The 14,314-nt window shown below is 42.5% G+C and overlaps 1 protein-coding gene across 2 annotated transcripts in view; it reads right to left on the reverse strand.

The window, feature by feature from the left end:
* The window catches only part of COPA (COPI coat complex subunit alpha), a 50,931-nt gene extending 36,643 nt beyond the window's left edge, over positions 1–14,288 (reverse strand). For both annotated transcript variants that reach the window (XM_084782404.1, XM_084782403.1), the window contains exons 1-6: positions 14,131–14,288; positions 8,744–8,857; positions 6,593–6,666; positions 4,251–4,331; positions 2,395–2,471; positions 1,108–1,217 (exon numbers count right to left, since the gene is read on the reverse strand). In XM_084782404.1, coding sequence (XP_084638530.1) covers positions 1,108–1,217; positions 2,395–2,471; positions 4,251–4,331; positions 6,593–6,666; positions 8,744–8,857; positions 14,131–14,170 — 496 coding nt within the window. In that variant the 5' untranslated portion in view covers positions 14,171–14,288. The remainder of the gene's footprint in view (positions 1–1,107; positions 1,218–2,394; positions 2,472–4,250; positions 4,332–6,592; positions 6,667–8,743; positions 8,858–14,130) is intronic.
* Positions 14,289–14,314: the final 26 nt, after the last annotated feature.

Here is a 14,314-nt window from a genome sequence, read left to right on the forward strand (position 1 = left end):
TGCTTCTACCTCCCAAGTACTGGGATTATAGCATGCAAGACCATGCCCATCCCCTTGGTTTATTTCTACAATACATAAATTGTAATTGCTATTACAATGCTCCAAATGCTATATTCAGGAATCCAAATTTTTACTTGCTGTTCACTAATGGTTTATAAAAACAGCAAATACTAAAGTGCTGTAGCTCGAGCAGTACCACAGGGAAGCTGGGTAGTTACCACCTTAGCAGCACAGTGCAGAAAGCTATCTCCTTTATTCCACAAAGAAGCAGCTAAAGGGCCTTCCTTCTTGTTGTGGAAAGAAACACTGTTTTGTAGTTATCACCACCAACTTTCCAGAAAGCTCGATCTCTAAGAATTTCTGCAGTGGCAAACAAGGTAAGTCACTGAGTGACTTTACAATACTGTAAGTGCATACATATCCTAGTCTCAGCCCCCATCGCAGGGCAAAGCCTCCTCGCATGCTGTAGACAGCTTTCTCAGTATTTAAATTCTCATTTTAGAGAGTCTCCGTATGACACTCAAATTTCAATATCATTAAATATAAATTATGACAGGGGGAACTAGCCTAATTATCCAAAGTCTCTAAGGTCTTAGAAAGCTTATTAAAAAGTATTCTGGATAAAAAAGTTGTAACTCCTTTCCACTCTATGCTCCTTACTATAGAAGACATCTAATAGGAAGACTTTGCATTTATATATAAGGCAATGGGGTTCACGAATCCCATTTACCTGCATAGTCTCTCTCTCTCTCTCTCTCTTTTTCTTTTTTTTTTTTTTTTGGTAAAATAGGTATTTTATTTGAGTGGGAAAGTGGTTCTTAATCAAATAACTCAGATCTACACATTTTAATGAAAATCTGAGGCAATAAAGAAATCAAAAATTATTTACATCAAATTAGCTTCCTAGAGTAAGCCACTTTCATAAATACACTTCTTATATGAAGAACCTTCAATGTAGATTTAAGATCTTCAAAAACAAGGATGATATTATACAGGAATGGAATATTCTAATTTTTGTTGTTCTAAGCTAAATATCATTGCTATTTTAAGCAATTGCAGTTTTGCGCCAGACATGACTAGATTGTTCCCTGAACTTGGGCAGCTCACCAGAAATATCCCAAACGCGAACAGTCTGGTCCAGGCTGGCTGATACAACCAGGTCTTCAGAAGGGTGGAACTGAGCACACATTACATAATGGTTGTGCCCTGTTAACACACTGCAAGGGAAAACACATATTAAATTCAAGGCAAAACCCAACAGCCCCTAAACTATTTCTTCATATTCAATAGATGGTAATATTTTTGTGGCGGTAAGTCATCCTCACAATTCTGAACTAGTAATAAGTAAGCAATGCCACCTGTGTTAACAATAGCTCCTTTTAAAAATAAGTATTTCTTTTTTGGCCAGGCAGTGGTGGCGCAGCACACCAGAGACAAAGGGAGGTGGATTTTTGAGTTAAAGGACAGCCTGGTCTGCAGAGCAAGTTCTAAGATAGCCAGGGCTACACAGAGAAACCCTGTCTTGAAAACCAAAACAAAATGGATTATTATTATTCCCCGCCCCTTAGGGGTGCGGCAGGAGTGGGTACCATGTAGAGTCAGTGGTTCTCTCCTTCCATGTTTACATGGATCAGACTCAGGTCACCAGGCTTGAGCGGTGCCTTTCCACTGAGCCATCTTTGCCTGCTCAAGTAATGCTCTTTCTCTCACTAATTATTTAATATTTAAATATTAATTTCATGGAACTGAGATTACACAACTCTCTCAGACAAAAGACATATAAAAACATGAAAATAAATGAAGTATTAGTAATTTACATAGGAAATATATTTGATGAAATTTAGCAGGTTACCTTTAAAGGCTGTGGCTCTAAACAGTCCCTACATCTTGTGAAAATTATACTAGAGGACCAATCTAAACACTAAGCAAGGTTCATTGTCCCCACTGGAGTTTTATGGGAATAGAACTGAAAAGTAATTAAATGTTCTATTCATGCCAAAAGCCTAGTGATATGACTTATTCTTCTTATTAAGATATTATAAAATCCAGCCTCATGTGGTAGCACATGCCTTTAATCCCAGCACTAAGGAGGCAGAGGCAGGTGGATCTCTGTGAGTTTGAGGCCAGCCTGGTCTACAAAGAGAGTCTAGGACAGCCAAGGCTACACAGAGAAACCCTGTCTTGAGAAAAAAAAAGAAAAGAAAAGAAAAGAAAAACAAAAACCAAAGAAACCCAGATTGATACTATTACATTAAAAAAATTCTACAAATATGACTAGTAATTAATCAGCAGATATGGTCCACCTGGGAAGGAAGACAACTGACCTGAAAAGAAGCTGATTATAAAAATCTAAGAACTAAAACCCTCTTTTGAGGCTACTGCCTCTTGGTTTACCAGACACAGGTTCTAGACTGCCAGTTCCACACTCGGATGGTCTGATCATCTGAGGCGCTCAGAATCCAAGGATATTCCTGAAAGACATTGCAGACAAGGCTCTGAACAATCTTGCTCTGTCAGGCCAGAGCCCTGTGCATGCTTCACAAGTGTTCTGTCACCTGGCTACATCCCTAGCTCTTGTTTCCTCAGGCAGGGTCTCACTATGTAGCTTAGACTAGCCTTGAAGCTACATAATACAAATGCTTGAGGGCGCTAGGAGTTCAAAGGTGCCCAGAAAGAACGTCTTTCTTAACTTTCCAGGTAGACAGCAGCTTACTCTAGGCAAGGCTCCTCAGCAAGTCTTTAATGACAATAACAAATATCTATACATTATCTGAGTATTTTATTTATTTATTTAGCATACTGTTTTGCCTGCATGTATACCTGAACTCCAGAAGAGGGCACCAGATCTCATTACAAATGGTTTTGAGCCACTATGTGGTTGCTGGGAATTGAACTCAGGACCTTTAGAAGAGCAGGCAGTGCTCTTAACCTCTGAGACATCTCTCCAGCCCCATCTGAGTATTTAATATTACAAGTTTTAGTTGTAATTTTTGCAATCATTCTATCCTATGGTAAAATTTTTATATTGAAGTAAAAAAAAAAAATCTACACCATAGCCAGGTATGGTGGCATACACCTTTAATCCCAACACTTAGGAAGCCTGGTTTATACAGTGAGTTCCAGGACAGGGAGAGCTACATAGTGAGTTCATGTTTCAAAAAAAAAAACCAAAAAACCAAAAAAATCCATGTCCCTCATCCCCATCTAACAGTTGGCCATATTTTAATTTTTTAAAGGAAATAAGTAAACCCAGTCAGTAAGTACTTGCTTACTTGAATTATAGCACTATATATGGGGAGATCTTGTCATGACAGGATTCAACAGGAGGCCAGGAGTCTGCTTAACTCATGCTCCAATCTACATATGAAATTGGACAAATGGCCAGGCATGGTGGTTCTCACCCTTAACACAGCACTTGGGAGACAAGTCAGTGGACCCCTGTGACTTTGAGGCTAACCTGGTCTACATAGTGAGATCCAGGCCAGACATGGCTACATAGTAAGATCTTATTGAGAGAGAGAGAGAATATGAATGAATGAATGAATGAATGAATGAATGAATATGAATATGAATATGAATATGAACGAACTCTGAGAGAGACTGCAGGGAGTCTGAGGCTGGCTAAGGGATCAGGCTCCACTAGACTCAAAAACTCCTTGGACGGAGAAACCTGATTGTTAATACTTGAAAATGTTTATTAGCTTATACAAATGGTGTGTCAATTTGACCTTCTGGCATATCTACTGCTTAATAACAATACCACACATGGGACTAGCATACCAACTTTTGTTTGGCAGCTCAGGAGACAAAATAAAATTCCTCTATTTCTCTATAGAAAAGCAATGAGTTCCTCTTAGAACCCACTGGATCCAATTAAACTGAGTATAATGTAATTTGGCTCCATTTCCCCAACACTGGAATTAGAACCCCGTGCCACCATGGCTGGCTTTGGGGATTGAGTCGCATCTGCATGCCTGTGTGGAAGTGCTTACCAGCTGAACCCCGCCCTCAGTCCTAAAGCATGGGCTCCTGAGGATAAGGAGACTGCTGCTGGGGAATAGAGCAATGGCAGTGTTCTGCTGGTATCCCTAAGATATCGGGTTCAATGCCAGCATAGCAAAAGAAAAAAGGAAAAAAAGGAACAGAGAGAGGGAGGAGGGAAGGAAGGAAGGAGGCTGGTCAGGTAAGGCATATAGATTACTATGGAGAAATTATGAAACACTGTATAGTGAAGGTCAACAGCCACTTACATGATGAAAAAATGTGGTACGAATATAATCCAAATGCCCAAGCAATGTGAAGAGGCAGCGCCGAAGTTTGTAATTCCAAACCTGCAAAGACAGACATTTGACCAAGGAATAGGATGCAAAAAAAATGTCTTGGACTTCTGAAAGGCTTATTTCTGTTTGCTTGTTTGTTTGACACAGGGGCTTCACATAGCCCGTGGTCCGCACACTTGCTATACAGCCAACAATGACCTTGAAATGCTAATCCTCCACCTCCAATTCCTGAGTGTTGAGAGTTACAGGTATTGGACTGAGCTTCATGAACACCAGATAAACAGCTCACTTATATGAGCCGCAACCATCTGTCTTTAGAGGTCCAAAGGTGCTGCACTATCTTTTTTCCTTTTCCTTTTTAAAAGATTTATTTATGGGCTGGAGAAATGGCTTAGTGGTTAAGAGCTCTGACTGTTCTTCCAGAGGTCCTGAGTTCAATTCCGAGCAACCACATGGTGGCTCACAACCATCTCTAATGTGATCTGATGCCCTCTTCTGGCCTGCAGGTGTACATGCAGACAGAGCACTGTATACATAATAAAATAAATCTTTAAAAAAAAAAAAACAAAGATGGGGGTGTGTGGAAGGGGGGAAAAAAAACAAAGATTTATTTATTTATTCCTTATACAGTGCTCTGCCCACATGTGTGCCTGCATGCGAGAATGCAATCTTTATGAACTGCCTCCATGCTGTGTGTAACATCTCACCTAACATTAAGGTGCTAAGATTACTAATAAGTTCCTAACTTGGCAATCTAAAGGTTTCCTCTTAGTCTGGCTCTCCTTCTGACCACTTCATCTTTCTCAAACTTCCTTCTTCCTTGGCATCTCAGAAGGTTCTACTTTTCCTTCATTTATCTCCAAATTATAACATTGTTCTTTCCTATACCAATACTTCTCTGCCCTTTTAGTAACGCAGACTTATGCACCGGCACAGGGTTAAGAGACAGAGAGGTGCTCAGAGGAAAGGAAGACACTCTCACAAACATGAAGACAGTCTTCTCAAAGGAAAGTCACAGGATGTAAGACAGACCCACGTGCTCTGGGCTCCTCAGGGGAAGCTGCCCTTCTCCCTTTAGATTATCACTTGTCCATCATTCAAGCTATATGCCCCGTGCAGCATCGTCTACACTACGGCTTTACCTCCTCCTTCCTGTTGATAAATCCCAAGTATCCTCAGTGAGTCTCTTAGGTACCTCAAACACACCAGAGCCAATACTGAATTACCCATTCTTCCAAATCCAGGAAACTTTATCTACTCCAAATTTGTTTTTCCAAGTTAATGACCTCCCCTTAGGGCTGAGGGTGTTAACTCAGTGGCAGAGTATTTGCCAAGCACACAAGAGGCCTGCAAGATCAATCCCCAGCACTGAGGGGCAAAGCACAGCAGTGGTACCTCATCCCCTTCTCTTTCTTTATCATCCCTCCAACATTCATCACAAACAAGTGCTGTTCCTTAAGTTCTCAAATCCATCTCCTTCTCTAACTCAAACAGTACTGCCTAAGGCCGGGCGGTGGTGTCCTACACCTGTAATCCCAGCACTTGGGAGGCAGAGGCAGGTGGATCTCTGTGAGTTCGAGGCCAGCCTGGTCTATAAAGTGAGTCTAAGACAGCCTGGGCTGTTACACAGAGAAACCCTGTCTGAAACAAACAAACAAACAAACAAACACAAACAAACAAAAAAGCAAAATCTGACAACAGTTAGGAGGCAGCTGCAGGCAGATCTCTGTGAGTTCGAGGACAGCCTGGTCAACAGAGTCAGTTCTAGGACAGCCAAGGCACATAGAGAAACACTGTCTCAAAAAAACAAAAACAAAGAAACAACTAAATAAAATCTAAGTACTGCAAACTAACAGTCATGATCTCACCCCTCTCTCCCTTCTGCCCCTCCCCCTCCCCCTTCTTACTTTCTCCAGATTTTAACTCTCTAAAACCAACTGGAGAGTCGCAAACACATCCAGCTATGCCCCATCCCTTTCTGTACCTGGACTGCTCCTTCCTATTTTGAGTATTTATTATACCATTCACCAAACGATGCATGCTGTTATTCAAGTGTACATTTATCTCTTGTATTAGAACAACGGCTCTTTGAGAAGACAAGTTACTTCCTGTTGATCTTTCAGTTCCCACACAAAACAAGTTTCTGATAACAGTGAGTACTCAGAAAGTGTTTGCTGGACACGGGCTTTGGCTAATGTTAGAAGTCTAAGTTCTCTATGAAGGAATTCTCCTGTCTTTCAGTTCCTCCCTTATTTCTCAAACCTTACCATATTCTCTTATTCATCATTTCCCACCATGACAGACCCTTGTACCTTAATCTTATAGTCATCTCCTCCAGAGACAAACAGTGGCTGCTGCTTATGGAAGTCAATGCCACGCACTGGACCTAGGGAAAAAGGCAGGCAATGTATGTTAAGGAAAGTTACCCTTGGGCTGGAGAGATGGCTCAGTGGTTAAGAGCACTAGCTGCACTTCCAGAGGACCTGAGTTCAATTCCCAGCAACCATATGGTGGCTCACAACCATCTATAAGGTGATCTAGTGCTCTCTTCTGGCGTGCAGGCAGAGCAATGTATACATAATAATAAATAAATGTTAAAAAAAAAAAAGGAAAGTTATCCTTGAATGTATCTGTAAAAGGCTTTAAAAAAAATGATTTATTTGTGTGTACGTGAGTGGGTGCACATGCAGAGGTCAGAGGAGAAGCTGGAGAGTCAGTCCTCTCTGTCTACCGTGTGGCCTGGGCATGGAGCTCAGGGCCTCAGGCCTGGCAGCATTTGTTTTACCCTCTGAACCATCTCACCCGTCCCTATTCCGATTCTTTGTCTTTTAAACAAAAGCACAGGGCCGAGTGTGGTGGTGCCTGCTTTTAATCCCAGCACTTGGGAGGCAGAGGCAGGTGGATCTCTATGAGTTCAAGGCCAGCCTGGTCTACAAAGCGAATCCAGGACAGCCAGGGCTACAGAGAGAAACCCTGTCTAGAAAAACAAACAAACAAAGCACAGAGCTTCTTTATGTATTTAAATTTCATTAGTTTAAATCTGTAAGGGGGACAGCATTATGTAGACTCTGTGTCCAATGGTCTTTGTAGGAAGGTTGCTTTAGAATTTGGCATGAACCATGGCACTGTTTTTCTGGCCCTAGCTACTCTCCCCAGATTACTCTGGTCTTGTTTGGTTTGCCTCTAGGAGTCACTGCGCTGTCTTTTGTTTTGTTTTGTTTTGTTTTGTTTTTTCTAGACAGGGTTTCTCTGTGTAGTCTTGACTGTCCTAGACTCACTTTGTAGACCAGGCTGGCCTCGAACTCACAGCGATCCGCCTGCCTCTGCCTCCCAAGTGCTGGGATTAAAGGCGTGCGCCACCACACCCGGCCTCACTGTGCTGTCTTTTTATTTACATGAGCACATCTCTTGCCCAAGTAGAATTTAATTTCATTTCTGGCATAACAACTTCAATTTTAAGAAGAGCCATGTGCTCTCTTTGGTTTCAGAGACCTTACTCCTAACCAGCAAAAAATGGCTTTGCACCGCAGTCCTCCAAACAGTTGCTGGAGTTTTTGGTTTTTGGCATTTTCAAGACAGGGTTTCTCTATGTAGCTCTGGCTGTCCTGGAACTCAAGAGATCTGCCTGTCTCTGCCTTGGAGTCCTAATAAGATTTCTTTTGGGGGGGGTAGGGGGTGGGCATGTTTTGAGACAGGGTTTCTCTTTTACACAGAGTCCTGACTATCCTAGACTCTCTTTGTAGACTAGGCTGGCCTCAAACTTACAGAGATCCTCCTGCCTCTGCTTCCCCAAGTGCTAGGATCAAAGGCATGAGCCACCACACCCAGGTATAAGATTCTTCTTCTTCTTCTTTTTTTTTTGTTTTTTTTGTTTTTGTTTTTTCGAGACAGGGTTTCTCTGTGTAGCCTTGGCTGTCCTGGACTTGCTTTGTAGACCAGGCTGGCCTTGAACTCACAGCGATCCACCTGCCTCTGCCTCCCAAGTGCTGGGATTAAAGGCGTGCGCCACCACTGCTGGCTAAAGAAATTTTGGGTTTTTTTTTTTGTTTTTGTTTTGAGAGTGGAGGACTGAACCCAGGACTCTACCACTAAGTTAAGTTCCCAACCCTTTAAGATTCTGATTTGAGGTTTTCGTTGGTTTGTTTGTACCCCTTTTTCACTTCCACACACTTTACTTTTAGGGGGAATCCTTGTCAAACTAGAATTCTTATTAGGGGGATGAGAAATACTTGCCCTTTAAAAAAAATACTCACTTTTATCATGTGTATGTATGTGTGCACATGTGTTCAAGTGCCAGTGGAGGCCAAAAGAGACTATCAGATACAGAGAGCTAGAGTGTCAGCCGGTTGTGAGCCCTGGATTGATGTGCATGCAGGGAACTCACCTGAAGTCCTCTACAAGAACAGATAGCACTTTTCACCACTGGACCATCTCTTTTAATTTCCCCTTAGAAATTAACTTACCATCATGTTCATCAAACTTGTCAATGAGGGTGCACATCCGATAGTCCCATAACTGGATGACTCCATTGTGTAAACTGGTCAGGATCCAGGGTCTTTTAGGATGAAAACTAAGGCCTGGGGAAAGGGGGAAAAAAGCAGAAAATTATACAATGAAGTAAGGTCCCTGATGTCTTCTTTTGTCAAGTCTGATAAAAAAGGAACAACGAGATTAGCCAGAGGTAATCTATTCCTTCAACATGCTTGATAACTTTTCCCATAATTTTAGCTGGGCTCTATGGCAAACAGTGGTGCACACCTGTAATCCCAGCACCTGGGGAGGCAGAGGCAGACGGATCTCTGTGAGTTTGAGAGCAGCCTGGTCTACAAAGCAAGTCTAGGACAGGTAAGGCTACACAGAGAAACCCCGTCTTCGGGGAAAACAAAACCAAAGCCATAATTTTTAAAGTTGCATCTTTGTGCATCCCTGGCCGCCCTAGAATTCAGTGCTGGGAGTAAAGGTGTGCAGCATCTCCACCTGGCTGAAAGCTGGCTTTTTATCGGACACCAAACACAATCAACTCTGCTGTTAGGTATTCCTCTAACTGTCGCTAAGCTTTGTTCTGAGGTGCAGTCGGCTCCACAGACAGATATGACCTTGTTTTGTCCCTGTGGCTCTACGGCTGCCTGCAGTCTAGGTCTACTTTGGGCCCACTACTAAGGAACACCCCCAGGGGGTCTCTATAGGATACTGAGCAATGTCGAGAAACTCCTGCTTGTCTTATGGGAGCACAGACTATTTCCAGAGCTCTGCGATAACTATTCTGCTTTCTTGTTTTATTCTTTACTTTAAAATTATTTTTAATTATCTGTAGGTGTGTGCCTGTGTGCAGGTGTGTACACACGAGTGCAGGTTCCTATGAAGGCCAGAGGTTTTGGGTCCCTGGAACTGGAATTAAAAGTGACTGTAAGCCACCTGGCATGGGTGCTGGGAACTGAACTTGGGTCCTCTGGGAGAGCAGCAAGTGCTCTCAACCACTGAGCCAATCTCTCTAGTCCTTAACCATTAATTTTTCTTTTTAAAAAAGACAGATTCTTATGTCTAGGCTGGCCTCAAAAATCACAATCTTCCCACTTCAGCCTCCCAGTGCTAGGATTACAGGTATGTAATCCTCTTAAAATTTTTAATGTAATTTTTAAGCATTTTGTGTCCATGTGTACCACATACATGCCTAGTGCCTGCAGAAGTCAGAAGAGGGTGTTAGGTCCCCTGGAAGTGGAGATACAAATGGTTATGAGCCACCACGTGGATGACGAGAACCAAACCTGGGTCCTCACAAGAGCAACAAGTGTTCTTAACCACAAAGCCAGCTCTCCAATCCTACAACTACCTCCTTGATTTTTTTCTTCTAAATTCGGGATATTTTTCTCACATGCACATACCTATCAATACTCTGACAAAAGCCCAAGAGAGCCTACACAGCCCTCCAATGCTCTCCCCTTCCTGGTATTCCCCAAGTATATTTCAATCATCTTTGTTGCTCCAAATGCTGAGCTCTGTTCTTTAGCTAGACACAGGCTTCTTCCATCTTCCTTTGCTGCAGCCTGGACTCTTTCTTCAAGCACTAATCTCAACAGACATAGTATTTACCCTGTTATTTTCTTCCCTCAAGAAATAATTTCCTATATTCTTTACTGATCAATGTAGTTTTGTTTAGTTGTTTAGCAACTTGAGGCAGTAAAATAAATCCAATCCTTGTTAGTCCACCAGGATGTCAAAAGGAAATACTAAAAGAAAGAACTGTTAATAGTTTGAAGTTTGTCTTTCAGGTTTTTAATGAAGCTACATATAAATGCATGCCTTATTATTTTATGAACATGAAATATGATGCTATTTTTACAAACCTTTCTTACTTAAATAAATGACATAAAAAGTTTTACACTTCATTTAATAGAAACTAATTCTTTTTTTTTTTTAACTGTAAGGAACAAAGGCACCACTCTTAAAATGTTTAAATTACACTTATTTATATTCTGTGTGTGCACATACGTTTTCCCATGGGCACACACATGCCATAGTGCAGTGTGGAGATCTGAGGATACCTTGCAGGTGTCAGTTCCCTCCTTCTACTACCTGGGTCCTGGAGACTGAACTCAGGTCATTAGGCTTGGCCGTAAGCACTTTAACCACTGAGTCATCTTACTAGTCCGTCTCCCCCCTCCCCCCCACACACACTCACAAGATGGGTGAGGTATCACACACCTGTAATCCTGAATCTGGGAGGCAGAAAAACCATGAGTTTGAGGCCCAGGTGGGCTATATAGTGAGACATTGTCTTAAAACAATACAAACAAAACAAACAGCAACAACAAAAAAACCAAAACAAAAAACCCCTTACTCTTAGAAAAATGTAACCTTTAGTTTCTGGCTATAAAAAAGATCTACTGGGGCTGGAAAGATGGCTCAGAGGTTAAGAGAACTGCCTGTACTTCTAAAGGTCCTGAGTTCAATTCCTAGCAACCACACAGTGGCTCACCACCATCTACAATGAGATCTGGTGCCCTCTTCTGGCCTGCAGGTGTTACATGCAGGCAGAACAGTGTAAACATAATAAATAAATCTTTAAAAAAATAATAAAAAATAAAAAAGATCTACTGAAGTCACGCAGTGGTGGCACATGCCTTTATTCCCAGCACTTGGGAGGCAGAGGCAGGCAGATCTCTGAGTTTGAGGCCAGCCTGGTTTACATAGTAAGTTCCAGGACAGACAAACAGAAGGTCTATTGAAGATACTTCTACATATAATCCTAGCCAATTGCCTTAATAGTGTTTAATATGTACATTAAAAATTCTGTATTATGTATATTTGTGAGCATGTGTTTGTGTGCACATGCACACATGCCATGGCACACCCGTTTGAGAACCAGCTCTCTCCTTTCACCATGTGGGTCATTGGGAATCAAGGCTTGACAGGCACCTTTACCCACCGAACCATATCACTCTGGCTTAGAACGTCTACATTTAATGTTCTGATAATTTTTTTGAAAAGTTTTTCAGAGCTAAGGTTTCTCTGTGTAGCATAGCTGTCCTGGAACTCTATAGACCAGGCTGGCCTCAAACTCAGATCTCTGCCTACCTCTGGGCCACTACACCCAGAATGTTTCGGTTTTTACAACACGGTTTCACTTTGTAGTCTAGGCTGGCCTCAAACCTGCAGCAACCCCTCTGGCCTTGGCCTCACATGTGCTGGGATTTATAGGAATGAGCCACTACATTCAAGTCTGGTAGCTATTACTTAGTTGTAAAACCATTATATGAACATACGCTAATAGCAAGCTTATGAAGACACCTACTTTGCATAATATTTCTTTTATTTTTATGATATACTGTTAACTCCCTTTGTTTTTTTGAACAGGTCTCACGATGTACCATCCAATTCATAGCAATTCTCCTGCCTCAGCCTCTCATGTGCTAGGACTTATAGACATGAACCACTACATCCAATTTAGCACTTAACTTTTTTTAAAATTATGCATGTCTGTGTGGGGATTATGTGCACATTAGTGCAAGTGCCTGAAGGGACAGAAGAGGGCACCAGATCCTGTGGAGCTGGAGTTACAGGCAGTTGTGAGCCACATGCTATGAGTGACGGGAACCAAACTCTGTACGGACAGTATGCACTCTTAACTTGATTAAGCACTCTTAAAAGAATTCTCAAATACTGATTTCTACCCCTTTCTACTACCCAAGACAAAATCTGAAAAGAATTCAGAGAAAATGAAGACTGATTTCGACTATTCAAGTACCAGAAACTGTGTTTAGGTCTTTTAATTACGTATGTGCACATGTGAGTGCAGATGCCCACAGGGCCCAAGAGAACAGGTCAAATCACCGGGAGCTGAAGTTCCAGGTGAATGCGAGTTGCCAGACATGGGAACTGGGAACTGAACTCAGGCCCTCTGCAAGAGCAGTCAACCTTGTTAACTGAGCCATCTCTCCAGCCCCAGACCATTTGTTGTTGTTGTTGTTTTGGAATAGGGTCTCAATGTACAGCTTTGACTGGCCTGGCATTCACTATGTAGACCAGGCTGGCCTCGAACTCACAGAGATCCGCGTGCATCTGGCTTCAGAATGCTGGGATTAAAGCCACCATGACTAGCACCAGAGACGATGATTCTTTTCTTTCTCCTTTGTCATTTTGAGACAGGGTCTCTCTAGGTAACCCTAGGGGCACTAGGAATTCTTAATGGTACCCTTCATGATCAAATCTTCCATGAGACTTAGCAACTACGCAGAATACAGCCGCACATTATATAGCCTCCAGTTTCTGAGTTACTAAGTCTGACTAGGCACTATTATAAACCCATTTCTACTTTTGATTTTAATTCTCTTTATAGAATGTTAATTACCCTTATTTCTAAAGATAAGAATATAGAGCTTTAACAATAGTAAGTGGGCCACCGAAAGTCATACAGCTTGCTAGTGGATGTTTCAGAATTCCTAGACAAGTCAGTCCAATTGACTCCAAAGAACAAATTCTAAACCATTTTGCTATAATGCATACTATGAAATATTCCAGTTATATTTTTTACCACAGATTTAGCTTCCTGCTTTTCTAATATTTTGAATGAGTGTTATCTCAGGCCTTTGTCCTTCAAAACTTATTACCAAAATGTTTTTCTTTTTTAATTTATTTTTTATTCTATATGCATTGGTATGAAGGTGTCAGAAGCCCTGGAAATGGAGTTACAGACAGTTGTGGGCTGCCATGTGGGTGCTGGAACTCAAACCCGGGTCCTTTGGAAAAGAAGATGGAGCTCTTAACCGCTGGGCCATCTCACCAGCCGCCGCCCCCCAGATATTAATTGCTCATCTGATACTCAAGTCTAATACAAATCTTGAATTTCATCGGATATTCTTGCCAGTCTCGGGGCTTTAGGGGGCTGTAGGCCCTAACTCCAAGTAGGCAATAAAGTCCAACGGAAGCCATGGACAATTGGGATGGTGCAGACAGGCGAAAGGAGTTAGTCAGCGACTGAATCCGAAAAGGCTACAGGGACAGAGGCTAGGAGTCAACCCCCAGAGGTACTCCACAGAACATGGTCCTCGAAAAACATACAAGTCACAAGGCCTTAAGGACAGAAAGGGGTGGAGGGAAAGAAGAGGAGACGGGGCTAAGGGAGCTCCTGCAATGCAAGCCCAAACCATCTCACGAGTCAAAGTAAAAGGACGCATTGCCCAGCACGGACTGCGGAGACTCCACTAACCCTAACTCGCCTCCCTCGGATGCTCCGCTGGCTTCTTCCAACGGGCCCAGTTCCGTCAGCGAATCCGCCCATTCTCTCTTCCTTGGTGACTGCACTTCCCCTACCATATCCACCCTCCGTTTCCCCCCCTTTCTTCTTCACTACCTTTGACCCGCGCGCTCTTGGTCTCGAATTTGGTTAGCATCCTTCAGGGCTCCGGCTCCCTGGTCCGATTAACCGGTCCCGCAGCCCTCCGTTGCCTTCCCAAACCTTCCACGTCAGCTACCCTAGGTCGCGGCTCCCGGAAGCTCCCCGATACGAACTTCCGGTTTAGGGCGCTCTAGACCAT

This window comes from Acomys minous (assembly GCF_964271855.1).
Source record: "Acomys minous genome assembly, chromosome: 1".
Taxonomy (NCBI): domain Eukaryota; kingdom Metazoa; phylum Chordata; class Mammalia; order Rodentia; family Muridae; genus Acomys; species Acomys minous.